This window comes from Suillus bovinus, assembly GCF_016758785.1.
Source record: "Suillus bovinus strain UH-Sbo-P2 chromosome Unknown EDB93scaffold_6, whole genome shotgun sequence".
NCBI lineage: Eukaryota > Fungi > Basidiomycota > Agaricomycetes > Boletales > Suillaceae > Suillus > Suillus bovinus.
In genome coordinates this window covers 652,783-678,238 of record NW_024542062.1, presented here as the reverse complement: position 1 = coordinate 678,238, position 25,456 = coordinate 652,783, and the positions used below count along the sequence as shown (strand labels likewise).

At 46.5% G+C, this 25,456-nt stretch overlaps 9 protein-coding genes across 9 annotated transcripts; 3 read left to right on the top strand and 6 right to left on the bottom strand.

The window, feature by feature from the left end:
* Positions 1-42: 42 nt before the first annotated feature.
* EDB93DRAFT_1077850 (uncharacterized protein) lies at positions 43-1,495 on the bottom strand (the record flags this gene model as incomplete). The annotated part of the gene is made up of 2 exons (XM_041445345.1): positions 43-1,335; positions 1,385-1,495. Coding segments are annotated over 2 exons (1,404 nt in total), but the record flags the coding sequence as incomplete, so codon positions are not given.
* Positions 1,496-1,957: 462 nt separating this feature from the next.
* Positions 1,958-2,893, top strand: EDB93DRAFT_743977 (multi protein bridging factor 1-domain-containing protein). The gene is made up of 6 exons (XM_041457306.1): positions 1,958-1,965; positions 2,018-2,222; positions 2,337-2,408; positions 2,467-2,549; positions 2,599-2,761; positions 2,819-2,893. Exons 2-6 carry the CDS (start codon positions 2,138-2,140, stop codon positions 2,857-2,859), a joined length of 444 nt encoding a protein of 147 aa, XP_041311828.1. The 5' UTR covers positions 1,958-1,965; positions 2,018-2,137; the 3' UTR covers positions 2,860-2,893.
* On the bottom strand, positions 2,832-4,994 carry EDB93DRAFT_744010 (gamma tubulin). Its single transcript, XM_041457307.1, has 10 exons — positions 4,875-4,994; positions 4,651-4,817; positions 4,415-4,597; positions 4,065-4,355; positions 3,857-4,012; positions 3,654-3,800; positions 3,433-3,594; positions 3,259-3,374; positions 3,140-3,203; positions 2,832-3,085 (listed from the first exon to the last, which is right to left on the bottom strand). The coding sequence occupies exons 1-10, from the start codon at positions 4,921-4,923 to the stop codon at positions 3,059-3,061; spliced, it is 1,362 nt and encodes a 453-aa protein (XP_041311827.1). The 5' UTR covers positions 4,924-4,994; the 3' UTR covers positions 2,832-3,058.
* A 2,001-nt stretch (positions 4,995-6,995) lies between these two features.
* On the bottom strand, positions 6,996-9,361 carry EDB93DRAFT_744268 (uncharacterized protein). The gene is made up of 3 exons (XM_041457308.1): positions 8,434-9,361; positions 8,312-8,381; positions 6,996-8,258 (listed from the first exon to the last, which is right to left on the bottom strand). Exons 1-3 carry the CDS (start codon positions 9,244-9,246, stop codon positions 7,201-7,203), a joined length of 1,941 nt encoding a protein of 646 aa, XP_041311826.1. The 5' UTR covers positions 9,247-9,361; the 3' UTR covers positions 6,996-7,200.
* Positions 9,362-9,456: 95 nt separating this feature from the next.
* Positions 9,457-13,033, top strand: EDB93DRAFT_1122925 (RNA12 protein-domain-containing protein). The gene is made up of 16 exons (XM_041448619.1): positions 9,457-9,629; positions 9,679-9,737; positions 9,785-10,073; positions 10,127-10,213; positions 10,260-10,532; positions 10,587-10,650; positions 10,702-10,851; positions 10,906-10,984; positions 11,034-11,197; positions 11,253-11,755; positions 11,805-11,862; positions 11,914-12,083; positions 12,140-12,319; positions 12,368-12,470; positions 12,520-12,585; positions 12,638-13,033. Exons 1-16 carry the CDS (start codon positions 9,492-9,494, stop codon positions 12,901-12,903), a joined length of 2,649 nt encoding a protein of 882 aa, XP_041311825.1. The 5' UTR covers positions 9,457-9,491; the 3' UTR covers positions 12,904-13,033.
* Positions 13,034-15,741, bottom strand: EDB93DRAFT_1122920 (Alpha/Beta hydrolase protein). The gene is given in 13 exon segments (XM_041448618.1): positions 13,034-13,350; positions 13,406-13,630; positions 13,684-13,699; positions 13,756-13,775; positions 13,828-13,893; positions 13,953-14,147; positions 14,198-14,411; positions 14,462-14,599; positions 14,650-14,794; positions 15,219-15,612; positions 15,626-15,660; positions 15,671-15,711; positions 15,723-15,741. 9 exon segments carry the CDS (start codon positions 15,493-15,495, stop codon positions 13,499-13,501), a joined length of 1,203 nt encoding a protein of 400 aa, XP_041311824.1. The 5' UTR covers positions 15,496-15,612; positions 15,626-15,660; positions 15,671-15,711; positions 15,723-15,741; the 3' UTR covers positions 13,034-13,350; positions 13,406-13,498.
* Positions 15,742-16,173: 432 nt separating this feature from the next.
* On the bottom strand, positions 16,174-17,763 carry EDB93DRAFT_1100864 (uncharacterized protein; the record flags this gene model as incomplete). The annotated part of the gene is made up of 7 exons (XM_041447050.1): positions 16,174-16,325; positions 16,380-16,604; positions 16,729-16,981; positions 17,183-17,297; positions 17,342-17,518; positions 17,569-17,622; positions 17,723-17,763. 7 exons carry the CDS (start codon positions 17,761-17,763, stop codon positions 16,174-16,176), a joined length of 1,017 nt encoding a protein of 338 aa, XP_041311823.1.
* Positions 17,764-18,674: 911 nt separating this feature from the next.
* On the top strand, positions 18,675-22,252 carry EDB93DRAFT_1100863 (uncharacterized protein; the record flags this gene model as incomplete). The annotated part of the gene is made up of 17 exons (XM_041447049.1): positions 18,675-18,723; positions 18,766-18,891; positions 18,951-19,019; positions 19,128-19,231; positions 19,286-19,615; positions 19,662-19,905; positions 19,937-20,125; positions 20,179-20,368; positions 20,401-20,545; positions 20,707-20,956; positions 20,988-21,001; positions 21,048-21,170; positions 21,342-21,425; positions 21,510-21,559; positions 21,670-21,690; positions 21,902-21,958; positions 22,126-22,252. The coding sequence occupies 17 exons, from the start codon at positions 18,675-18,677 to the stop codon at positions 22,250-22,252; spliced, it is 2,172 nt and encodes a 723-aa protein (XP_041311822.1).
* Positions 22,253-23,185: 933 nt separating this feature from the next.
* Positions 23,186-25,383, bottom strand: EDB93DRAFT_1100862 (uncharacterized protein; the record flags this gene model as incomplete). The annotated part of the gene is made up of 9 exons (XM_041447048.1): positions 23,186-23,443; positions 23,507-23,566; positions 23,756-23,880; positions 24,287-24,440; positions 24,494-24,529; positions 24,554-24,570; positions 24,617-24,915; positions 24,980-25,244; positions 25,296-25,383. The coding sequence occupies 9 exons, from the start codon at positions 25,381-25,383 to the stop codon at positions 23,186-23,188; spliced, it is 1,302 nt and encodes a 433-aa protein (XP_041311821.1).
* Between the last annotated feature and the right edge of the window lie 73 nt (positions 25,384-25,456).

The window sequence follows — 25,456 nt, the reverse complement described above, 5'->3', positions numbered from 1 at the left end:
AAAATATTTTGCCAGTCAAATCTAGGGATACTAGAACAATATTTACGCTATTGCGTTCTGCTCAACCACCGACTTCCCCTCCGACCAACCTTGCTCCCAACTGTGCTTTCGAGCTGAGACAAATGGCTTGAACCACGTATTTACTGTTTCCCACCCTTTCCCTATAGCCCGAAACTCCCCAACCACTTGTTTGCAATGATTTATGCGAATTGCATTAGGAATCAACCAAGACAGCACTACTGTGACAGTCATAGGATCACTGATGTGGGATGCACCAACGGAAAATTTGTTGACATTTAGGTTGATGGCATCGGCTTGGAGCACAAAGTTACTTTCGATAGTAGCACTGAAGAAAATTCCTAGAGAGGAGAGTTGATGGCAGTGTTTTAGGAGAGATATAACTCCACCAAAAGTTGCCTGCGGGGCGACGACCCAGCAACCCTTGTCGCCCAGGTAGAGGTCGTGTAGGTTTGGACAAGACACCGCCATCTCTTCGAGGAAGGCATCATCAATATGCGAGGTGCATAGATCCGCAAGGTTTAAGTAGTTGAGTCCCTTGAACGATAAGAGCGAATCCAACATGACAGAACTGAGAACAATTGATCTGTTGTGGGGTATCGTTTTCACGAGCCCTAGTTCTAGAAGTTCCGCGGGATTCCTGAAGCACGCTTTTAGGCGCGAAAAGAAAAGTTTGGGAAACACTCCAGTATAGCGCTCGCAGAAAAGGTGCAGACGTTGAGTCGAGAAATGGATGTTTTCGATGAACACATAAAAAGATGAGAGTGATGGTGTTGAGATCTTTAGTGCAGCACGGGGGGAGCAAAATTCTAACATTGGGGATCTGAGATTTAAAATAGAAAAACGTAGATCTTGTAGGGTTTGCAAAGAGCCAGCGTGTGTCAAAGCTTGTTCATCCAAAGGGCCGACCTGCAACACTTGAAGCCTATTCCAACCCAAGACTGCCTCGCTGATCGATTGCATCGACGAATCCTCTGCGTTAACGCATGTGAATTCCTGGAGCAAAGGACATGATGGTGCAAGCGATGCAATAGCGGCACACTTGTGAATACTCCATGAGATGGGCTCAAGGCTCAAGGCCCTCAAATCGGGTCCACAGAACCGACGTAAGAAAGGGAAAAACTCCTCGCGATCAGACAACCAGTTCAACCTGGTGAGATTCGGAAGGATAGGTCCTGGAACAGGAAAGCAACTCAGAAGTTGCATGGTACTGATATCACGTGTATTCGATTGAGGTGAGATCGTCAGCGTACGGACACGCTTTCCATATTGCGCAAGAACGCGCCAGTCCGCATCATACAATGGGCGATCCCAGATCTAAGTACAGTCTGATCAACGGGAGGGAGAAACACGTTGGCTCGCTCACTGATTGGTCATTTTCGTCCCGCTTCCCGCCAGAACAGAGAACGAGTGCATCCAAGGAGTGAAGTTGAGCCCACAACACATCCAGGGCAGGGTCTTTGAATGCTCGACATGTTCATGCTAAACCGACAACCGTGGCGCGACCCTCACGGTCCTCTTCTGTGCGGAAGGGATTGTAAATGAATTCAAATATAAGCTGCGCGACATCTGGGATCCAGCTGTGCATTTTTGATCGAAAGAAACCAGTAACGAGGATGAAAGTGCGCTCAGTGATCTGCTGTGACAAACCGAATGAGTTACAAGAATCGCTTATGAGCGGATGTACGATTCAGACTTACCCGGTAGCTGTTCTGAACAACGGTTCGGCACTCGCTCGCGGTAGTACCAACTGGAAGGACGTCGACAAGTTCCTCTGGGCTCAACCAAGGCTAATCTTATCTTATGACTAAGTATCTAGCATATGCGGGAATTCCCGATACTTGCCAGGGTCAGGCTCAATCGTGAGCATCAGTACTAGTGGGGTGGATTGTTCAGAGCACTCTGTAGCAAATTTTGTTTTCCTGACCCAGGGCGGGCGTAGACCCAGTGAGTGACTCGAACAAGAATTCAAATTGTAGAGTGACTCGGATCGTGACAGGCTGTGACAACGTGATCATTATGAATAAGCGCTGCGCCACCACTTGTTTGCAAACCCACTCTCCACGACACTAAGTATACTATCCCTTTCTTTCAACTTACACTCCGCACGAAAGTCATAATGAGCAACCTTGACTGGGACAGTAAGACCGTTATCGGATTCAAGGCTAAGGCCCCAAAAGTCACCCGCAATGCGTCGGACTTGAATGGTGAGTAATGGTACAGTCATTTCTACTTGAAATATATCTCTGATGATCCGTAAATTTTAGCTGTATGACTTTTTGCTTCCAGATTCGATATATTTGACTGATGGCCTCAACAGGCACGTAGAACAGGGTCTGTCGTTGCTACAGACAAGAAGGTCACAGCTGGTGGGAACAAAGCCCGTGCGGGTGCGTCTTTACACAAGTCAGTCAGTATCACACGAGTTATTAACTGTGTATCATGCAGGACCAGATCACCAACGCATAGCCAAGCTTGACCGGGAGAACGAAGTCGCTCCTCCACCGAAAGTCAACGCAAGCGTCGGCAAGGTCGGTATTGACTCGTAGTCTGTCACGTGAGCGCTTACACAGCACACAGGCTATCCAAACCGCTCGCATGGAGAAGCAGCTCACTCAGAAAGACCTGGCCCAGAAGACGAATGAGAAACCTTCTGTAATACAGGACTACGAATCCGGAAAGGCTATTCCTAATCCTCAGGTCCTCGGCAAGTTCGAGAGGATTCTGGGTGTCAAGCTTCGTGGTGAGTACACACGTCCCGTTCCAACCACCGCTCAGAAATAATGTTTTACGTTTACAGGTGCGGATATTGGAAAGAAGCTGGAGGGGCCGAAGAAATAGTTATTGGACCCTCCGTCACATTATACCGGTGTGGATTGCTATTACATGTGTAGTTCTGTCTGTTATCACTAGATCTTTTCGCAATATTGTACTGGATATCGTTTACAAACGCTTCTGAGCATAATGGAAATCGAACGAAAATGAAAGCTACCGAGCGAACAAGCGAATGCTATACGTGAAATATACTTCGACACTATTATCAGCCCTGTTCTGCGTCTGGCGCCCCCTGTATGTCTTGATATGAGCGCAGACACAATGAATAACGAATGAAAGAACTTACATAAGTAATATAATCTGCACTCTCACAAGCCTTGTATTCTTTGAGCAGCTCCTCTGCAGTCGCTCTGATGGGCCGCCAGTAAATCAAGCTCATGGTTGTGGACCTCAAGAGTCACTCACCTTGCATCATCAAATTCTTCCAGTCCATTCTCGAACATCTTCTCTTTCTTGTATTGCTCCAAAAATGCATTTCGTTTGCGGAGCCGGTCAAACTGGTCGAGCATCCGCTTGAATAGCTACAGAGAAAGAAAAAGTCTTAGCATCGAGTGAAGACGTACGCAAATGACTCTCTACCGAAGCAATACTTGTGTGGTTAGCAAGCATGAGTCCACTGACGCGGTGATTCGTCGTGACATATGGCGAACGACGCGTCAAAGCCACTTGTATTGATGCTGGCCCCCAAGGTATGAAATTAGCAAGCTGGCGTTCTCGTATCCGCAGAAGGGATTGGTGAACCTATACAAAGGACTGAGTGAGCAGAGCATCAAAGAAACAACAGACAGTAAGAGTCGTACGTCCGTTGGGTCGACATCTCCTTGAATGATATTCAAAATTGAGATGTAGCAGGCCGTTTTGCTTGGTGTTGTGGACACCATGCGGTTCTTAGGCTGAAGCAAACGCCGCATGACATCAAGGACAGTTGTTCTACGAATTGGTTTTGCCTGATAACATAGGAGATGAGTAAAGTTGTGCACCAAAGAAATAGAGGAGCAGGAACCTTGTCGATTTGATCACTTGTGAAGGGCGTGTATGAAGTCATGAGGAAGTGGCATCGAGGTGTTGGTATAAGTGAGGCTATTATACCCACAAGGTCGTTGTTCATATATCCCGGATATCGGAGTGTCTGCGTGCTCGCAGCCATGACTGTAGACACCTTTGGCAGCGATCAGACTAAGCAAACAATATCACATTGTTTGTGCACTCACGAGTTGATTTGTCTGGTCAAAAGTAGGCGTTTGGACGTGCAGCCGATCTGCGGATATCCGCGCCAGTGCGCCGTTGTCCAGGACAACAACCGAGTCAGCGTGGTTCGTTAGACGCTTGAGGGTAAGGAGGGAGTTGTAAGGCTGCACAACGACATCACCCTCGTTGGCATTCGGGAAAACAGAGTATGTTTGGATGAGCTTTTTGGGAAACTTATCATTCAGGCGCTCGAGGATGAAGGAACCGAATCCTGAGCCCGTGCCGCCTGCTATTGAATGCATGAGCATGAACCCCTGTAAGACAGCTCATGAGGATCTAGAAAGACCAAGGCGAAGTAGAAGGTGACGCTTACCTCCAGAGAATCGCTCCCTTCAGCTTCTCGATCAATCATTTCCATGACCTCCTCATACAATCTCTCCCCAGAAGCGTATCCATGCGCCCAGTTATTTCCAGCGCCACCGCCATCTTTCGACATAAAAATGTTCTCTGGGTTGTACAAATTCGCCCACGGCGAAGTGAGGATGTTGTTGATAACCTAGACAGTGCACAGTTAGGAGATCAGTTGTAACGCGTCATAGGAGAACGTACGCGAGGCTCGAGGTCGACAAGGATCGCGCGTGGAATATAATGCTCATCATCTGCTTGGTAGAAGAAGACATCTTTGCGGTCTCCGCCTTCGGTCGCCCATTCTTCGAGAATACCTTCTTTGTTGATCCCGTGTTCAGCACAGAGGCGTTGCCAGTATACAGCGCCCACTTTTTCAGTCGCTAGATCAGAATACCTAAAGCTTGGACTGGGCTTAGAGAGCTCACCTTGATTGCCACATTGTCCGAGTTGGACGGTCACTATTTCGCGAGGCATGATGAACACTGGACCTCGCGGGACGCGTTCAAGATTGTATCAAATTCACGCGTCACGCGCGCGTCTGATTAGTATCAATTCATTCACACACTGAATTTAGTGTCAGAACAGCAGAAGAGTTATTGACATTGTAAGAACCACCTCCCACTAACAATGAAAAAAATTTGCACTTAGAAAGAGAAGCTACTATGATGCAGGTAACTATGTGATTGTGTCTACGGGCCTTGAGCCCAGTGAGTATGTGTATAATCAAACTTGTATCATGGAGATAAGCGTGTGGTGGCCTTGAGCCATCCATATGTGCCAATGAAATACTTCCCCTGGGTGAATGTTGTTGTGCGCTACAGGACGAGCAGGGACGAGCTGCTGACTATTGAAGACCCAAAGAGGTAGATGCGTAAAGAGGAGCACCATACTAGGTGCACGCCAGTTGATGCTTGACATCAGAATTGATCGGGGTGGAGTGAGGTGATGGTAGCGCGATTGAAAGCAGAAATGAAACGAGACGAGAGCAATTTTCTGTGGCGAAAGTCCGTAATAGCCCATGGTTTACCAAAAGGAAAGGTCTCGGAGACAATTAACGTCTCCCGACTCCACGACGGGGGAGTTTCTTGATTTGTCTTCCATCAGGCTGAGGAGCAGCACCGATAGTAAATAGAGCACCTCCGCCAGATGAAGCGGCAGTGGGAGCAAATGAGTTTGGCGTTGCAGCTGGCGCTGCACTCGACTGACCGAATGTGAACGCACTGCCTGAGGGCTGTGGAAGCCCGCCGGCAGGGGTAGCTGGGGATGCAGGCTGACTACCCCCGAACGCAAAGGAAGGTGTAGCAGGCTGCGCAGATGCCGCTGTGCCAAAAGAGAACGACGTCCCTGGGCGATTAAATGTCGACGGACTCGATGGTGCTGACGGGGTGTTTTGCTGTTGCCCAAATGTGCTGCTTGTGGTCTGGCTGAATCCAAACCCTGTGGTCGGCGCCATATTAGGTGATGCTGCCTGTGAAAACGAGAACGGCACTGTAGATGCTGGGGCAGGTGTTTCAGTTGCGCCCTGCCCAAATCCAAAGCCGGAAGCAGACGGTTGAGCAAAGCTCCCAGAGCCAAACGTCATCCCTGGCTTCTCCTTGTCATCTGGCTTCGAGAATGGATTGGCACTGGCCGTGCCAAATCCAAATCCAGGGCCTGTTGCCGTAGCAGGGCTCTGCGCGAAGAGGGTGCTCCCTGCGGGGGTGCTGCTGACACCAGCGAAAGAAGAGAAATCGAGTAGTGGCCGTTCCTTCCCGTTACTATTCATGTCACGACTCGGGCTCTCATCCATGCTAATCTCCTGGTCTGCTTTTGGGGGCGTGGCAGGACGCGCGGGTGCAGAAGCAGGAGCAGATTGCCCAAAACTGAACGGTTTGCTCGTGTCAGCGGCATTGCTGCCTGCATTGGCATGCCCAAAGGTGAATGGCTTAGCTGTAGTACTAGGTGGTGCAGGAGAAGGGGTGCCGAAGGTGAATGGCTTCTTCTCAGCTGGTGCAGGTGTAGCAGACGTAAACGAGAAAGGCGAAAGGACAGAGGCGGGTTTCTCCTCTGCGGGCGCAGTGCTAGGGCGTGGGCCGAACGGAAATCCAGCTGCCGAGCTTGTATCCTGCTTCCCGAAAAACGGCTTGGGGGTCTCTATCACAGGAGCAGACACGGGCGCAGAGGTCGTAGAAGGTGTGGGCCCGCCAAATGAAAAAGCATTCTTCAATGGCTCTGTCATCGCAGGCGTCGGCGCATGTTCCCCAAAAGAGAATCCAGGCTTGGATGGCTCAGCTACAGGTGCAGAAACAGCGGGTGTGCTAAAGCTGAATGGGGCGGCAGGCGGGGTAGTTCCGAAGAGCATTGGAGGTTTGCTTGCTTCCTGTTCTGCTGGTTTTGAAACTTCATTGGCAGGGGCAATTTGGGAAGTTTCAGCAGGTGCAGTTGAAGAACTAAACAAAAATGGCAAAGAGGACGGTGCAGGGGTAGAATCATATGGCTGTGGCGGAGAAATGACGGGGGAAGCGACGTGCGTCACCTCGATCGCTGTGGGTGCTGCTTTTGGTGGTGCTAGAACACCAAATGATGTGCCAGTGCTAGTGGAAGAAGGGCCAAAGATTGGAGTACTTGAAGACGGAGGAGCTGCTCCGAATATAGAAGTCGCAGCAGGCACAGAGGATGGTGGGACAGATACTTGAGGGGCAGTTACAGGCGTACCAAACAAGGAAGTAGACGCCTCAGTGACTTTTGGAGCTTCTGGCACTTGTGCTGGTGCTAGTGTGGGTGCGAGAACAGGAGGAGGTGCGCCAAAAGATCCCGACTGAGTGGTGACGGCCAACGGCTTGGTATACACGGCGGTATTAGCAAAGAAATTGGGAATACTAGAGGCACTCGTGGGAAGGGCAGCTGTAACGGACGCAGGCTCACTACGTGCCACTGATTTGGACGGCTGTGGGATAGGAGGAACAAACGAGATGGTAGGGGTTGCAGAGGGCTCGGCCGGCTTGGCGGTAGCTGCAGGTGGTTTAGACAATGAAAATGGAAGGGCACTGATGGGAGGTTCTTTTGCGCCTGTAACATCGTGAGATATGGACGTCTGCGAAAATGATGAGATCGATTATTCATCAGTGTCATAAAATGATCTACCTCTTTCGCAAAGGTGAACCCAGCAGGAATTTCGAAAACAGGTACTGTCTTGGCAGCCTCCTCAAGTGCAGCTCTTTCATCATCCATAACATCCTCATCATCTTCAAACGCCGCAGAAAACTTATTTGTGCGCTTTGCTGTCGGGCGCTCAATGTGATTGCGCATCCGCGAGCGTCCAACGCGAAGAGACATCTCCCTTGTAGCATTGAGCTTTGGCTCGAATGCAGGTGCCCTCGGAACTGCCGCGACCTCCATCTGCTTTTTAAGTTGTGCCTCTTCCTCCTGTGCTTTCTTTTGCTGTTCGCTTAACCTCTCAGCTTCAGCTTCAGCACTAGCACTCTCATCCTCCTCCATCGTCTGCTCTTTCTCCTTCTCTCGATCAGCCTCCTTGTACGCTCGCACCACCTCCTCTTCCCGCTTCCTCCTTGCCAACCACTTCTTCATGCCACCCTCGCCTGCGTATGGCTTTGTCCCATTGACACCATCTCGATCCTTCATCTTGTTTTTGCCTTTCCCCTTCTTACGTTCTCGGTCCCGGTCATGCATGAGAGTGATAGGGCGGCTCTTCTTCGATATAAAAGTGTCCGGAATCGGCGCACCCTTAAGGCGCGAGGGGAGAAGAGGAGTTTTGTATACTTCAAGCTCATGCAGGGCCTTCTCAGCGGGGTTGATCGGCCAAAGATGGGCTATTGCGGGACAATCAACTATCAAAAGCGATTAAGAATGTGGGCATACGCACGAGCCGATATATCTGTCATAGATCCTGTGCCAAACAAAACAGATCCCCGTCGGACAGGGGAATGAATTTGCTGAGCAATTCGTGTCAAAGGTACGTCCAGGACAAGAAAAAAAAATCCTCACCTTACGCTGAGAGTCTAGTAATGAACCAAGAGTGGCTTGTCTGGTCATTTCCGCAGTACTGTGCTTCTGCAAGCCAGGCGGGGGCTTAACAAACATGGGGTTTGACATCAATGTCGTAAGCGGTGGCGGCTCAGTTGGATCGCGCTCCCGGCGAGGGAGAATGACGGGGCCGAAATCGGAGCCTGAGGGCTGAGGTGTAACAGACGTACGCATACGAAGGTTTGACATGGATGGCTCCCTGCTGATGGACATAGCATCTTTCTCCTCTGTGAGATCTTGCATAGTTGGAACTGGCTGCAACCGGGCTTGCGAACCGGAGTAGCCCAGTCCAGATGGAGGATCAAGAGACATTGTACGCACAGACGGCTGTGCCTTGAGCTGTGATCCACTTGGGTAAGGGGACATCGTGCGTCTATTACGGGGCGCGGTAGTAGGTACACGGAGGGCTTTTCTTGGCGAGGGCGAAACATGACGATGAGTTTGGATGCGTACACCTTCAGATGTCTTGTGGTGCTGCATGAAGGCTGATCTTGGGGGATCAAGGTATGGTTGCTTATCTCTGTTGGGGCTGCCCATTCTCATTCTCTTGGTCCGTTGCTCTGAGTCTGAGTCTGAGTCATCGTGAGTTTGCTCAGAGGCAACAGGGAGCCGCCTTCGCTTTCCTCTGGCGTCGCTATCGCCAAAGTCATCCTCACTGCCTCCAAACCATGAGAGTGGGGCAGTGACGATGTTCTTGATGGCGCCGAAGAACGAATTTTTGCGTCCTAGTACAGCTGGAGGAGGACGAGCCTGTGTTTGGGTATAGGTGCTCATCACTGTCTGCGTTGACGAGAACAGTTATGATCCGGTGGTCGCTGTCGTCCTGTGCGCACAAACTGACAGTGTGTCTAGCGTGAGGATCCTCACGGGATGCAAACTTTGCTCCGTTTCATCCGCACAAGAACGCAAACGAGGTGATAGTCTCCCACGATCACACGTTACGTTAAAATATGGGAAATACTTCTTATTAATGATCTGCTAGTAGCCAGTTTGGCCACAGTAAGCATCACGTCTTCAACATGTGTTCAAGAAGTACGTTTAACTTGGCTGCTCGAAATTTGCGCTCTTTATCACATCAGACACGACGAATACATGCGAGCATACGTGTATTACAGGACACACCAGAGACAGCGAGCACATCTACATTGGACGGGGACGTAAGTGACTTAGAGACCAGGGGTTCCCAACACTAATCACTATCTATAGTCTCAAGAACGATGGTTGTTCATTGACTCCGTCTTCCCTATTCGTCTCGGTATCTGGGAGTTCGTACCAGCCAACTACACCTCTTAACTTAACTAAACTCACGCAGCCTTCGACACTACATCGGCATAATACGTGAGGAAACCCTCTTGGAACGCTTGCATGAGCGTCTCGAGACTGTAAAGACGCATGACTTCCGCATACGCGAGCTCCTGCCTTATCAGAAAGATGGTGGTGTCTTTGTGCGTTTCACTTATATGGCTCGTGATCATCAGACCGCGCTCGAAACGCTCCAGACGGATCTCCAACTTGAAGCTACCAAGCATGGCGGCCTACCCTCTTGGTCGGGGCTTCATTACTGTAATATTTGGCTCGTGAAGGGGGAGCCATTTCTTGAGGTGCGTTTTCGCAAGTAGAAGTTGCTTGGTGAGAATGCAAACAATGTGATCAGGATATGTACAGATATCCGTCGGGAATCGTCCACGTGACCTTCCAGGGCCCAGATGTTCCTGAAGAAGCCCTGTACAGTCTGTTTCGAGTGGGTCCACACATTTATAAGTTTACTTTCCCTGACGCCATGCTAGCCGTGCGGCCGAATACAGAATATTACCGCCCCTACACCTGTTCCGGCAGGAATGTTCCGCTCCTCTGATATTCTGTTCCACCGCGTACGCTCCGCCACTGTCGCACGGAATACCGTCCATGGATACAGATTCTCCGATGCTGGTGGAACAACACGCCTGAGGACTGTATACCAACGTCCCATCCAGGCCCATGCAATTAGAGACTGGCTGACTTCACATCCCAAGATTGTGTTACCAATCATATTTTTTTTACTCGGGACATTAACTTACACTGTGTGTGAAGTATTTTCCAATTTATTCATGAGCTGGAAAACAATTGTTTACTAGATATTCGATCCCATAAGAGTTCTCTCTGTTGAAGGGAAGATGCTTAATTGGTTCGATCATCGTGGTAAGTACTTCCAATCACTGTCATTGAACCAACTCATTTCTTCCATTTCAGAATATAAATTATATAAATGGCTTCGTGCAAATGCCTTGAACAGGTTTTCGCTCACGAGCGTTCGCGACGATGTCTCTCCACAGGGAGACATCTGGAAAGAGCGCAAGGACGCAGAAAACGCTGTGCGAAGCTACCTCTCTGACTTTCCTTGTAGGTTTCTCACTCATTTTCCGATGTAAACTTCTGACAGCACAATTTGAATAGCTACTGTTGCATTCGTACATGGTCCCCAGGGCAGCGGCAAATCGCGTATGCTCGAGGCTATCATACGCGATACCGGCAGGTTTGTGATACGTTATATCCATCTAGACATAGCTGATCATACTTTACAGAAAAGCTTTAGTGATCGATTGTGCTGAGATCAATAGAGCTACATCAGACACGCAGCTCGTTTCCGCACTCGCACAGCAGACCGGCTACAGACCAATTTTTACCTTCCTGAACTCCGTCAACAACATGGTGGACATTGCGACTGTCAGCCTAATCGGGCAAAAAGGTGACTTGGTTGACTCTTCTTTACTTTGTTAATTGGATAATCAACGTATTTCTAGCGGGCTTCAAGTCTTCCCTCGAAGACCAGCTGAAACAAATTCTGGAAGTCACAGGCACAGCACTGAAGAAAGTCAACCATTTCCTTCGCACTTCTGCGCAGCGTGCTGTTAAAGCAGCACAAGAAGCTGAAGCACGACAAGCCGAAGAAGCACGGACTCGTGCCCGTATTCGCGCTGGGACATGGCACGATCCACGACTGGACTGTATTGCCGGAAACGGCATTATAAGCGAGCTTGGTGTGGGCGACGAGTTGCTAGAGGGTGACGACGGCGGATTTGTGGGCCTCGATGCGATGAAGGAGGATGTCGTAAACTCGAATGGTGGATGGGAAAAGACAAGTGAGGAGCTAACGAGACAACAACGCCGGCACGGAGAGGACGCGCAAGCTGTGCATACGCTTCCGATTGTTGTCATCAAAAACTATGCCGCACGGGGAAGAGTTTACAAGGAGGAACTTCTCGGCGTCTTGGCGCATTGGGCAGCATCTCTCGTTGAGAACCAGGTGATTCGTATCGTTCCACTTGTCAATTGTGACCCTAATGTCTTTCGAGATCGCCCATGTTATCGTGGTCAGCGACAACCGCGAGAACGCAAAGCTGCTAGCCCGGGGTGTGTGTTATACTTATACCCGTATGAGGTATTGTTAATATGGTGTTACAGCGTTGCCTTCCAAGCTATTGAACTCCATTGCCCTTTATGATGCTGATGCCCCCACTGCACTCTCCTTCGTCCGCCAACGCCTCCACGATGCTGGCGTCACATCAGATCTCACGCATGTACAAAAGAAGGCCATAGAACGCCTTGGCGGTCGTACAAGTGACCTTGAACGTGTAAGTAATCTGTTACCCCCTTTAATGCGCATACTAATGCACTTACTTGCATATAGTTAATCCACAAAGTCTCTTGTGGTCAAGGCGTCGAGGAAGCGGTAGAAGACATCATTGCTAGCGATGTCGGGGAACTGAGAAAGAAGGCCTTTGGAGAAGACATCGACGACGCTAAGAGTTTGCCATGGTCGAGAGAGCAGGCATGGACTGTGCTCAAACAACTGGCACGCAAAGCTGAGGTATTCAATTTCTGTGCTAGTTGACAGGTTGCTTACTTTTCCTATCAGCTGCCGTATTACGAAGTGTTACTCGATGCGCCTTTCAAGGGAGACGAGCTGCCACTTCGTGTTATGGAACACGCTGAGATCATATCCATCAGCACACAACATGGTACTGTCAATCATTCAGGCTGGGAGATGCTGTCTAATATTATTTTCAGGTCGACCATCCACGATACGTCCCGGAAAGCCCGTGTTCAAATATGTCTTCGAGAGACTTGTGAATGGTAATGGGCAATGCGATTGTTACCTAATTTCCTCTCACTAATGATGCGTCAGACCCTGTCTTCCAAGCCACACAAGACATCGCACTCAATGATAAATTTATCTCGAGCGCTGAGAGTACCCTTCGTGCATGCGAATCCGAGCTGAGCACGCTTCAGGACATCTCAAAAATGGAGCGGTCATTTTGGTGGTTCAGGCGTAGAACGACATCTGAGCGGAAGGAGTACTTGTTGAAGAAGATGCGTTCCGCACAAACAAAGATTCAGACTCTGGAGAAGCAGAATGTTGAGTTGAAGAGAGTGTTGGTGAAGGGTGTTTGATTATATAGTATCGTACGCTGAACGTTTCGCATTCATATGCTCTTCAGATTCACTTCAGATTCACTTTGACTTAAGTACAAGGATCTCAAATATTTCTCGACCAATTTCAATTATTCAACTTCACAGTAGTGCACGTGTATTATGAATGTACAATGATACGTAGTTGGACAGAATATAATTTGAAGCAGAGCTGAGCGAGATATTCCAAATTGTCCCAACTAATGGTTGACCGAAGTTGTGTTAACCGATAGTAGTGGTACGTGAGGTACGTGCTCCTGGCAGTATGGATATGTAGATTTCGAAGTTTGGCTTTTTGCAAACATGTCAAGTATGTCTAACCAGAATCACGGTGTACGCTTCCAAAATCACTCTTCAGACGGAGTGAAGTTGCTCCTTACGAACAACCTGCGAGAAAATCTCCAAAGCTGCTTGGGGCTGGAAGGAAGGCTAATGACATAACAGGCATCAGTAGATATCATCACCCCCAGGAGAGTTAACTGACGATTTCGTGTCCAGCACCGTACACGCGTCTAAAACGTAAAATGATGAGGTGTAGGTGTATCTTTCATTAACAAGCTGCTAAGGGAAAAAAAACTCACGCAAAGGAGAAGTTGTCGACGTTCTGCACGGCCGCGATAGGCGTGCCGTTGATCGTCATATTGGTGAATGGGGTATTATGGAGCGTCTCGTTGCCATACCAATCCATTGCTAGAACTGACGCATGGCCCTATTAGCCAGAATACTTCAGCAACGTTGGCGGCAGAATACGCGACAGCTTACTCCAAGCCAGTTACAACTAAAGTCAATGAGAAGCGTCAGGATCTGAAAGGTCATTACAACACGAGAACGGACTTCATATCAGCATCTCCAGCCTGTTCGTCCCTGGTAAATTAGTAAACAATGAAGTAGTAACTAAGCACGCACCCAAATCAAAATCTTCATCCTAGAGTTGGCAAGTGCTGACAACTGAGGTAGCCATGTTCTAGCAATCTTTACATAGCAGGAAGCTAAATTTAGTACTCGAGGAAAGAAGCCAGACAAAGACATACATCGCCTGTCTTTACAAATTTGTCATAGGGTGCGTCCGGGCATTCCTCGTACTTGACCTGAGCACCAATCTTCTTCATGACATCCTCTCTGCGCAGATAATACACATAGTATTCAGGGGGAAATAAAGCAGATGAATTTTGACGGATATCATCGGGGTCGTAATCGCCCGCAGCAGGGATAAAGACATTGTCGTTCTGAAAGAATTTGGTGACGTCCAAGCGTGTTGTATTGATGAGTTACTCACACAGTAACTTTCGGCGTCCCGGCAAATCTTATCTGAGTGGGTAGAAGTTCCAGCAGCGTAGCAGGCATTCTCTTGCGCTACGCAACCATCAGGACCGTAGAGGGAATCCGAAATGTTCTTGAGTACAACATCTGGCTGGAGCTGTCCATAGCCAGGGGCATAAGTCACATAGCTTAGGTATGAAACGGTCTGAATGAGCGGATCATACCAGCCACTGTGAATGCTCATTCAACAGGGTACTAGTCGATCAAGAAAGCGACTTACTCGTTAATCATCAGGGCGCTGACAACAATTGGAACAGCATCAATCTTCCCGCTAGCAATTAAGGCGTTTTGCTCTTCGAAGTAGGTCACAAAGCTGGGTCCGTAGTGACCACCATAGCTCTCTGTGGTAAAGATGAACCTGAGACTGGCATCAGTAATCGTCCGTGATAGATGAGTTAAGCGACTGACTCTCGACTAGCGTACTTCGAAAATAACTGGCTTTCAAACAAAACCTGAAATGCAGTCCACACGAAGGGCGCAGCGGCTTCTGTGCTGTTTACCGTATCAGTACCGTAAGAAAACCCTGTTCCAATTGGCTGGTCAATGTAGATCACTGGTTGAGGAAGTCAACTCTGGCAACGAAATGGGAAGGCTACGTGCTACATACTGTTGCTGAGACCATTCCAGCTGTAGGAACGCATGTCATATTAGCATATAAAAACAGCGATGATCATGACATACCTGTAGGGGTTAAGAATGGTGGAATTACGGTCAGCATTCACCAGACATGGCCCGTTCTCTGTGAAAATTAGAAGTAAATTCGAAGGCGATTAAACCAATCAACCTTGGAACAATCCGACCATAGAAGAACATCCAGGGCCGCCATTCAACCTGCGAAAGCAGTTAAGAGGTGCGACTCAGCTCAGATTACTTGTGTGACCCAGCTTCTCGGCAACCTACCATAAAGTGAATGGGGCTGTCTCCGGTGAGTTTCTAGACTCGAAGAACCAGAACCACTGTATCTCCTATCAATTTACACCTGGAGGATAGGGAACAGAAATATACCATGGACATGTTTGTTCCAACGTTGATGTAACCAGAAATTTGGGTAACATTTGGAGTTGTTTCACAGATTCCTGAGTTCTTGACATAACGAATGCCAGTTGCATTGTGAACCTTGGACTGAATCTCAACATGCACTGCTTCCGTAGTATCAAGATTGTCCTCGGCAACAGAAACGGCGAGAGTCATGAATACGCTAGCTGCTAGCAGTGATAGCGTAACACCAGCTTGAACGAGTGTTCTCATAAACATGTTAGTGCAGGCCAGTAGGGAGATCTAAATAAGTCATCACTTGAGATACTTATAGGGTACCAGACACTCCAGTTGGAAGCATGATGGCGGCGATAGAAAGAGATGATGGGATAACGTCGTATTTCAGACTGGCGTGCTAGAAGTGGCTTGCCCACGCGCGACAACGTGCAAAAACAAAGATTAGATCGCGCGCGCGCGCGCATTTCCGACCTTCTATCGTAATTCTACCGTAATGTTTCGTTGAATGGCGCTAAGGTCGAACTCCTTGAGGGACTGCTTCAGAACTGTCATCATTAGCATGAGCAGATTTGCCTCAGACCAGTAGTTGTACGCCATCCAATAGATAGATGCCGTCTTCAGCTGAAGCAGCGTTCGCACCGAATTTAATGTCTCCGAGTTCTGGAGTCCGTCGTATCGCCAAACGTTCTTTCTGTCAATCTGACTTCCATTTCGAAGACCAACAACTCCGTGAAGTGAAGCGGACGTCGCCATAGTAGTAAATATGGAAGACAGGACTGCCGCGCTCTGTTACATAGCGTGACCACACACATATTAGGCAGGTATGATACAGGGACTCCGTGTACCCCTGGCAACTTGTATTTTAATGACTTGTTGGGAACCTCTTGGAGTGCTGTCATTAAAGTTACACAAAAAAGTCAAACTCTACAGTAAGTGAAGTCACCAATCATATGTATCTTCATTGTCCTCCTCATCAGAGAATTCTGCAATTACTAAGCCCTCCTCTTCTATGATTGGAGCTGTGGGCAGTAAGTGTGCGCCTGGTTCATCCAGCTTGGCAAGTTCATCCAGCCGGCGATGATCAGACATATCTATTATGCAGTAAGTAAATTAGCACAAACTGTTAAAGCTAAGTGAACACGTACCAAGACCTTGCCCCCCATGGACGCCACCCATATAGTAAGTGCCATCAATATCCTCATGAAAAAATAGGTCCCTTTGATTATTGAGGAGAGGCAAAGCTCCTTCATCCAAGTCAGTGGTGTCTGTAAGAGAACTAATAGCGGCTGGCAGCTGCTCAAAGCGCTGAATAGAATGAAGTAAATCCAAGTATATTGTCCACACAGACTGGCGGGTGATTGAAGGACGGCCTAAGTCATCGTAACAACGTCCAATAAAATCATTGAGTGGTTGTGGAACCAAGTCGAATATGGGATGATCAGATTTCACATAGAGATTACAGACGTGGTCTATAGCATCTTGCATGACCTTTACCTAGGATGACAAGCTGGTCAGTTATATCTAGAAGTGTTTCGAAACCAGGAGTAAACCAACACCGTAACTGAGACCAAGCAATCTCTGGTTTAACATTCTTCTTGGTCCGCATCCAGTAGTATTGTAAGGTACCTTGTAATGCCAGATCGTACATTTGATGAAGCATGGTGTGTGCATTGGCGATTCCATGGTTTTCAGTGTCAGAATCACTCTGAGTCACCATTGGTATATCTGTTGTACCCAGGCAAGACAACTTGAATAAGTAACAGTGATAGATAGTTATTTGAATGAACTTATGGCCCAGTTTCTTGATGGTCTCAAGATAGTATGTGAGAATGAGCTGGGGGTTGCGGTTAGAATGCCAGACTCGGATCCACATGATATGACCAGAGAATGGCTCTACTCCAGTATGCAAGGCAAGACCAAATCAAAGCCACTTATCGTGTTGATCAACCGCAAATAGGTCATTGACCCCAGCAGCCCAGAACCGCCTCCGCTTGAGACGACGAGCTTTTCGTTGATGTATGAGATCTGCTTCATAGGCAGCACAATATGATATGACCAAGTTTCTATAGTGAGTCAGATACATATCAATAATAAATGATTGAAATACCTTGAGATGCTCATTTCCTTTTCATGAAAGAGCAAAATAACCATTTCCTGTGCTCTGGCATTCGGGTATGCCTTGTGAAGCTCGATCATGGCTTCACGGATAGATTCAATGGTGTGGCTCTGCTGGCAGGTATGCAGGAGACCCATGTCATTGTGGATCTCTCTGAACTTCGTGTATCTACACACAAAGATCAGGAAAATAGTATCAATTAGTGGAAATTGACTCACCCTAGTCCATAATGAGATGTGTTGAAATGATTCTGCAAGTTTTTCACGATCTTCCTGTCTGTTTGATGCACTTTCCAGTACCAAAGGATGTGAGGAGCAATCTCCTCAAGAGGTGCTGATATTGCAAGTCATGTTAGCTTTATAATCTTGATACATAGAGAAATTCATATGGGTTGGCTTATTTTGGTTAGGCATAGTAGTTTGAATGGCGGTCACCATGATAGCTGGGCTTTTAAACCCTTGGCGCAAGTACTGGCAGAGATAAGGGTCAGCTGGATAGGTGCACTGAGGACCAATAATGCACTGACTACACACTGAACACCTCAATAAGAGTCAACCGAATAGCCAAAACTCAAATGCAAGTAGTACTGGCAGAGATAACAGTTAGCTAAATGGGCACACTGAACACCAATGAGAGAAGAGCACACTTAACACCAATGGTGCACTGAACACTAACTTGAACACTGGCAGCTGAATAGGAGCACTAAACACTAAGATGATGGCTAAGGCACGTCTTGCAGGAACAGTACCAAAATAGACGCACTGAATACTAACTTGAACACAAAGATAAGAAGTGGCTGAATAGGATTACTCAACACCAAGATTATAGCCAGAGATTCTAAGGTATGTCTTAAAGGTTGAACACAACAAATGACTGCAGGCACGCTGAAAGATTGTCACCAACAAATGGCTGAACTTGAATTCAGGTCATCTCGGAGTACAATTGAATAAGTCCGATACAGAAGTCTGACACACTGGTAATAAGTCCATTCAAGTCCCATGCACTCCAAGTCGTTATTGATCATGGCAACTCTGATCACAACTGTCTGACATGGAGCTCAAGGCAGCTCTTCACTTAGATGCACCTCAGTGCTGAATGGAGCTCGAGGCAACTCTCAACTTAGATGCACCTCAGTGCTGCGGGATCATCTTTGTGACTCATGTGTGATTGCAAAATTATTAGCCCACAGCAGTATATTTTCAGAATGGTGAGTTGTCCTGGACGGTCAAATATATAAAGCCTGCCTCTGAAGTGTTGTAGGGTCACTGTTCCAACAGTTCCAACAGTATTTCTTTGGCTCGTCACACAAGTACTTACTACCGTCATGGAACTCATCTCTCAGTTTACCGAGGATGCTATTGCCAAGGAGGACTGTGTTTGTGGCTGACCTGCTTGCTGTGGCACAATACTTAAAGGCGCTCCATGCTATTATGTTGCCACCATTGTGCCTGGCCAACCTGGTCGCTTCATTTGGGGAGTGTGTTACTTGCAATACTCACAGAAGCTTTCAACTTTGGTCCGACCCTCTTCAGTCCACTCTTGTAAGTACACTTGAAACACCTATTAGTTTTTGATCAATGACACTATTAATTACATCCAGCTGCACAACCACAGTCACTTCCAGATCCTTGTATCATACACCAGTCCATGAATGCAGCACAACGCAAGTGTAAGTCAAATTTCTCTATTAGATATCAATCATGTCTGAATGGCAAAATTTAATAGCAACTATCAATCCACCTCGTGTGGTACCATTCTTGTCTCAGCCCTCCAATAGCACTGCACACATGGGCCGCGGTTCAGGCCCAGACATTGCTGTGCCCCTTGGCTGCATACAAGGGAAATTCACGGAAGAAAATTGGGCATGATATTAACTTTGGGGTACATTTGTTTTCTTTCCATCTCATTGCTGTTTTGCTGACACTCATAAATTAGAATATCTGTGAAGGAAAGAAGGACATTGACGCTTGCTTGGATACCCCTGGGCTTATAACAATCACTTTAGATACTATTCTACCAAAAATCCTTGCATTTGGAAAGAGATTCCCTTGGCGTACTGAAGAGTTTGTTGTCTGGGATGCTTCCTGGGTTGACCTATCTGGACATTTACCTGCCATTCTGTACTTTTTATCTCAGTGTTTAGTCCAATCTCGATGCAGACCAAAGACAACAACTTTCAAGACCAAGCAGTTCTCACTCATGGTTGTTGTGCCTGCAGCGCAGTGGAGTGAGTATGAGGCATGGCTAGACAAAACTGAAGAAGAGGTAACATTCCGCTCATTCAATGTGTTTTCACTCCGCTAACTCATAGATTTCTCAGAACACTTTGCTCGAACAGCTCCAACGACACAGATTTATCAATACTGGCACCAAACAAGACCCTCGAACTTCTGGCACCAACTCAGAAGACCCATGGGCTGCACAGCAAGATGAAGACCCCTTTGGTCCTGACTTGGAAGGACCAGATGCCTTATCTACTGTGGAGCGTAATTCCACTGTTACTTGGTCTGACAGCTCAGCACATAATCGACCGGATGCCTTATCTACTGCAGGACGTGATCTTACCACTACTCGGTTGTCTGACAGCTCAGCACAGTCACACATGTCCATCAGCAAAGCACGCTCATTTTCGAGCGGAGAGTGACTCCACAAATAGCACTGTGTCATCTCCTCACAAGAAGCCAGTGCATGATGTATTTCACCTGCCCGACCATAATGATTTGAGAGAGGCCTTGAAAAGTGGAGGTAGTGTAGATGCTGTGCGTGCACCTAAAGGTGAGTTTATCCTTTGTTCTTGAGGCAGGGATTCTAATGATTATTTATTTCAGTTTATGACTTGCGCAATGAGGACATTCAATTCCATCAAATCCCTGTGCACCCACTAGCTGATATCTTGAAGACTCCTCAGTATCGCTCATTCAAACCCAATATCTCCAATTCACTTATTGGACAGCTCACTATTGATGTCCCCCTTCGCAGCATGATCGGGATTGGTGCCTTTAAGACAGCACATCCAGGGTGGCTCACACTATCTCTCCCCTGTCCTCCAGTGGCCTTGGGTCACGCGCTCAGCAGGATGTTGTCATCAAGTGGCTGTTACATAGACCTCCCTCTCATGCCGCTGGTGCCAGCACACTCAAAATCTCACCTTACACACTACCAGATGAACACACAAAACTCTTAAATGAAAGTAATGTGTTGTACTGGGAAAAGTCTCTCCTTGATTTCACTTATGAGTACATTGATCACTGTATCAATGCCGCACCAAGTCCTCCGCCCCTTTCAAATACCCCACGTCTGTTTTTTAGAAGCAGGCATTGCTTTTGCATTTTCTCACCACTCATCGACCGCTCAAGGCACTTCTAAACAAGCTCCCATGGCAGATGTCAGGGCAGGGATGTTTTCAGCGGTATCTCCTTGAGGGGCGGGTGATGATGTCCGATACTCCTGACAATCAGACATTCATGAAGTTCATTCATAACAAGGACTATGGACCATCACTCGATGAGGACGAATATGGCTATGACCTAGCTGTCTTTCTTGCATTTACTCAGCACATTCAGTACGCAAAGACAGAGGGTCTGGCTTTCATTTCTGATTATCAAGGTAGCATATTGAGCTTCTGACTGATCCTCAGATCTTGACCCACCGGTGTGTACATTTTCAGTTACCATGATTTGTGACCTTCATTGACCAGTTGTGCTTCTCTAGCTCGGTCAGTGAAGGAAGCAATATTTTCGGCAATGGAAACATGGTGGATGACTTTGAGGCAAAGCATCTCTGTAACCATTACTGCAAGTGGCCAGGATTTGGATTGGAGGTATATTATTATTTATTATGCTTAGGAGACTTATTTTGATGGACCTTGTAACACTGTAATACATGAGAGGTTAGGGTTAGGGTTTTTCCATCTTTGGAGATCTGTCCCAGGATGGCCCTAATCTAGGGTTTGGTTCTGAATGTAGTCACAGTGGATATTGACTTCTTGTAGTTCTTAGCAGTTCACACACGGCACATTCTTATCTGGTCGAAGAAGCTTTTCCTCAATGTTGGCATTCGAGTTTTGTTGCAATGGGTGAGCAGTTTGTTTATTTATCAGTCATTGTTCTTACTCTTTTGCTCTTCTATCTGTAGATTACACATGCTGCGTGTGAATCAGGTCCAAGTGATTTTTCGATGTGAACTGTGCGGATCAGCTGCCCTGGAAAGGTTATTTGCCTTGATGTTTTGCGAGATGAGTCTTTCTTTTACTCTGTTATTTCCTCCTAGCTTTTCAGGTTTGAAAAGCTGCGCTGACCGTGTGCAGTTTGCTCTCTTAGACCTGACTGTGGTCTGGCAAGGTCCGTAGTCGTCAGAGGCATTTTTTTGAGTTGTTCTCTCAGTCTCAGTTCACAGCAAGACAATTTCATATGTGTACATTTGTGCATATGATCTCTACATTGTATGCATTCTCATTTACTCGTCTTCTACTCTCTCAAGAACTTTGTAGATGGGTACATTTTTCATTGTTCTATATCATTTTGTTGATCAGTACTGAATGAGAATGTGTAGTTTTTCACTTACTTGTCAACTGCATTGGTCGCTGCCATATAATCTTTCCGTTGCAGGGTGAGTGCTTGTCCTTGTTTCGTGCTTTTGAAAACTAAATAAGGGCATAGCGGTGTTCCGTGCAATTTTCTGTCATATAAGATATGGATGTTGTAAGCCTCTTTGACTTCTCCATCATCTGTTGTAATTCTATATTCTTTTAGATCTGCGATATTCCTGAAAAACAGGTGCGGTCTTGTAAGGGTAAATGTACCATCTGCTGCACGTCTGATGGTTATGTCTGTGAAGCCATTGGGCTCCGTTGGTGTGAATAAGCAGCCTATGATTGAGTTTTCAGCGGATAGGTTGCTCTGAGTGGACATGCTGTAAAGCTTTGAGTGAGTAGTTTGTTTCAATTGAATGATGTTTTCGGATGACTTGTTTGTGTCGTCATTTTGTTGGTCAGTTGTTTGCTTGTGTGAATTGACGTCATTTTATCATGTGACTTATGCAAACCTGCATGTGATTGTCAATTTTGTGACCATTTGATACTTGTCTTTGACTTTATCTTTTCATTGCCATGTCTGCTCACATGTCAACTTCTGCTATGGACGTTTTCCAGATCGAGAATCGTATGCTTGCTTATCAGCCAGTAAATCCTTCCTCAGTGTATTTTATCTGTTTGCTTATATTGTGTTTAGACAGGTTATACATTTCATAGGGCATTGTTCTATGGTACAGCGTGCGAGGAAGCTATCCTCACCTACATTCCTGAAGATTTGGATGGCATTGTCCGTGCTTATATGTGGATTGGCGGAGGAAGTCATGGACTTTCTGCAGACATCGCTCCATGCACTATATTCCTCGATGGCTTTCCTGATTCAGCGACCTCTATCTTTCCTGACGCTTACAGTGTTTTGTTCTTGGAGCGCAATCCTGTGTTGCCTGTCAATGAAGCACTAGTTTGTTCTGCTGCCGTCGGTTGTGGTCAGTGGTATGGAGATATTTTGGTATTGAAGCATCTAGGCCACAATCGTATGAAAATACAGTCGATGTCTTTGGAGGAAAAAGGTCTTATGGATGCTGTCTTATCGAGGTCTGTCTATTTGTCATAGTTCTCTTATATGGTATCTCATATTCCTGGATCAGTCTTTCGGTGTCATTGTGGCCCTCCGACTGAGTTTTGTTGCTTTTTGTGCGGTTTGTGAGAGCAAGGGTTTTTATTATGTCTCATGGGTTATTCACGATGCTTCCATGGCTTTCAGCTATTCTATGGTTCTATTATGTACACCGCTATTGATTGTTATTTTACACAGATTGATCTATGTAATGCATTAAGCGTCTCTCGCTCGCTTCGGTGACAGGTTCTCTTCCACTTTTAAGGTACCACCATAGTGTTCTTCCTAATTCATTGACATCGATGTCAAAGTCAGGTGCATTTGCGATGAAATTGTAGCCGTTCTTAACAACAATTATGTCTCCACGAGGACATTTCTTCTTTCCGAATATTTCTAGTAGTATGGGATGGTACAGACGTTCATCATGTTGCATGGCGGTGAAATAGATCTAGTAATACCAATCAGTGATGTCTTGTCCTTTCAGAAATAACTCTAGGGGACTCTGACATACACCCGGGTACAGATGATCCTCAATAAGTTGTAAGGCCTCTATATTTGATGTAGGGCACGGCTGTTGAATTGGTTCTAGGTTTGCAAGCAGGAGTAGAAGTCCTTTGGTAATACTGGTTGAGAGTGAGATGTTGCTGGATATTTTGATGGCAATACAGGGATGCTTTACATTGGTAGCAGCTTTATGAATTTTTTTGACTCTCTTTGACTCTGTAAGTTCCCTTGATTTTTGTGTGGTGTAATCGCTAACCTTTAGACTAATATACCATAAAGGATTCTGCGCCTTCACTTCTTTGTATACTTCTCTATGAGAGAGTTGTTTGTTGTTTGTAATCACTCTTATAGCTTGTAGCAGAGCTGCTTGTGTAGGTGATTCTTCCATGTTATTGGTAGTGTACAGTATAGATGTCTATGTAAAGTTTGTATGCAAAGGTCGCGTTGTAATGATGTCATGAAACTGTCACTGCTTTTGTGTGGCACTGTAATATGATGTCATAATATCCGTGACTTCGGCATTCTCCATATGTTTTGCTTACAGAAATATTTCATGTGATATGATTATGTCAGACCATGATACACATGTTATGGTGACACAGAATCAGATCCATCATTGTAGTATAGTTTTGCGTAGGTTACTTTGACCTGTTCGTACTTATCACATTGTACTAGATAGCTAATCCATCTATCTGCTGCATTCCCTGACTGTCATCTTCAGGCAGATCCACCATGTGTAAGAGTGAGATGGCAATCATCTCATATTGCGCACAGGAATGCCACTTACTATCCTCACCCTTCTTTGAATAGCGTGTCATTCTCATCTCTAAGAGTATGAGATCTCCAGGCTTTAAATCGGCGAGGTTCCAAAGAGGTCTTTCAGTGTAAGTCTTTAATGACCCTTCGGCTCTCGCATCATATATCACATCGAAGAGAATAGGCTTTTAGGAAGTGTTAGTACTGTGTTACATGATGATGTGTTTTCAGTACTTACTTCAGTTACCATATCCCCTGCTTTAGTGTTCTGCCACTTCATAGCTCAAATAATGTCTACCTTCTGTTGATTCAAACCTATAAACACGTTAGTTAGGATTGATATCTATTGAGGATCACTCACTCAAGGCCGGGTTCGAAAACTTGGCCAGTAATAAGCTGCTTTGCCTCACCAAACTCTGTGACAGAGGCAAGATAGTGATAGACGCTTGACTTTCGGGACGTCCTTGCTTTGTGAACCACATCTTTGCAATTCTCCCAACAATCCAGATAGTGAGAGATTCTCCAGTAGCAGGATCACACAATATCTTGCTGCGATCATTGACTGGCCTATAGGGTCCCCAGGTTGCTGTTGGAAGGAGTTTGCCAAGCGCATAGATGTTTGCTTTCGGGTTCATGTATTCTGATAGCTTTTCAAGACGTCTATATAGAACAGATAGAATGATATAAGTAACTGATCCAAGTTGTTTACGTCGAAGGTACTTACAATTTCAAAGCATCACTGTATTCCTCTACTTCACTATCATCTATTATTTGTTTGGTCGGGTGAGGGATCACAGTTTTGACAGCTAATGTCGCTTGGCTTGCACCCAAAGCTTGTTTTGGTGCAGTAGGTAGAGTATCGGTGTGCACATCCATTGATGCATTTTCACTTAACTTAGTAGTGCTATTGGTGGCACTTCCTGTCGCTACACTATTGTTGATAGTGACTTGTCCACTGTCGACATTGTCTTCAATCGCTGGTGTATTCTCTATTACAAATTTGCTTAGTTTCACTAAATAATGATATATGAACATCTTACCAACGTCATTCACTCTTGTCCTTTTGTGCGGATGAGTCTCTGGCGAGTTGTCTTTGTCTAGCATCGTGTTGTTTTTACTTTTAACCATAGTGAACAGAGTGGTTGTTGATAAAGAGTGAAGACCCTATTTTTAATCGACCCGGGTCTCCTAAAGAATTGGC

Coding starts and splice junctions, on each gene's coding strand:
- EDB93DRAFT_744268 (XM_041457308.1), bottom strand. CDS start 9,246: ATGAGCACCTATACCCAAACACAGGCTCGTCCTCCTCCAGCTGTACTA. Junction 8,382..8,433: donor TACTAGACTCTCAGCGTAAG/GTGAGGATTTTT, acceptor CGAATTGCTCAG/CAAATTCATTCCCCTGTCCG. Junction 8,259..8,311: donor TATGACAGATATATCGGCTC/GTGCGTATGCCC, acceptor GTCCCGCAATAG/CCCATCTTTGGCCGATCAAC.
- EDB93DRAFT_743977 (XM_041457306.1), top strand. CDS start 2,138: ATGAGCAACCTTGACTGGGACAGTAAGACCGTTATCGGATTCAAGGCT. Junction 2,223..2,336: donor CCGCAATGCGTCGGACTTGA/ATGGTGAGTAAT, acceptor GATGGCCTCAAC/AGGCACGTAGAACAGGGTCT. Junction 2,550..2,598: donor TCAACGCAAGCGTCGGCAAG/GTCGGTATTGAC, acceptor CACAGCACACAG/GCTATCCAAACCGCTCGCAT.
- EDB93DRAFT_1122920 (XM_041448618.1), bottom strand. CDS start 15,495: ATGTTTATGAGAACACTCGTTCAAGCTGGTGTTACGCTATCACTGCTA. Junction 14,795..15,218: donor CTGTTCCCTATCCTCCAGGT/GTAAATTGATAG, acceptor TTCCTCAACCAG/TGATCTACATTGACCAGCCA. Junction 13,894..13,952: donor AATTTGTAAAGACAGGCGAT/GTATGTCTTTGT, acceptor TGCTATGTAAAG/ATTGCTAGAACATGGCTACC.
- EDB93DRAFT_1122925 (XM_041448619.1), top strand. CDS start 9,492: ATGTGTTCAAGAAGTACGTTTAACTTGGCTGCTCGAAATTTGCGCTCT. Junction 11,756..11,804: donor CATCTCTCGTTGAGAACCAG/GTGATTCGTATC, acceptor ATGTCTTTCGAG/ATCGCCCATGTTATCGTGGT. Junction 12,320..12,367: donor AACTGGCACGCAAAGCTGAG/GTATTCAATTTC, acceptor TTTTCCTATCAG/CTGCCGTATTACGAAGTGTT.
- EDB93DRAFT_744010 (XM_041457307.1), bottom strand. CDS start 4,923: ATGCCTCGCGAAATAGTGACCGTCCAACTCGGACAATGTGGCAATCAA. Junction 3,801..3,856: donor CAAGTGATCAAATCGACAAG/GTTCCTGCTCCT, acceptor CTATGTTATCAG/GCAAAACCAATTCGTAGAAC. Junction 3,595..3,653: donor GAGATGTCGACCCAACGGAC/GTACGACTCTTA, acceptor TCCTTTGTATAG/GTTCACCAATCCCTTCTGCG.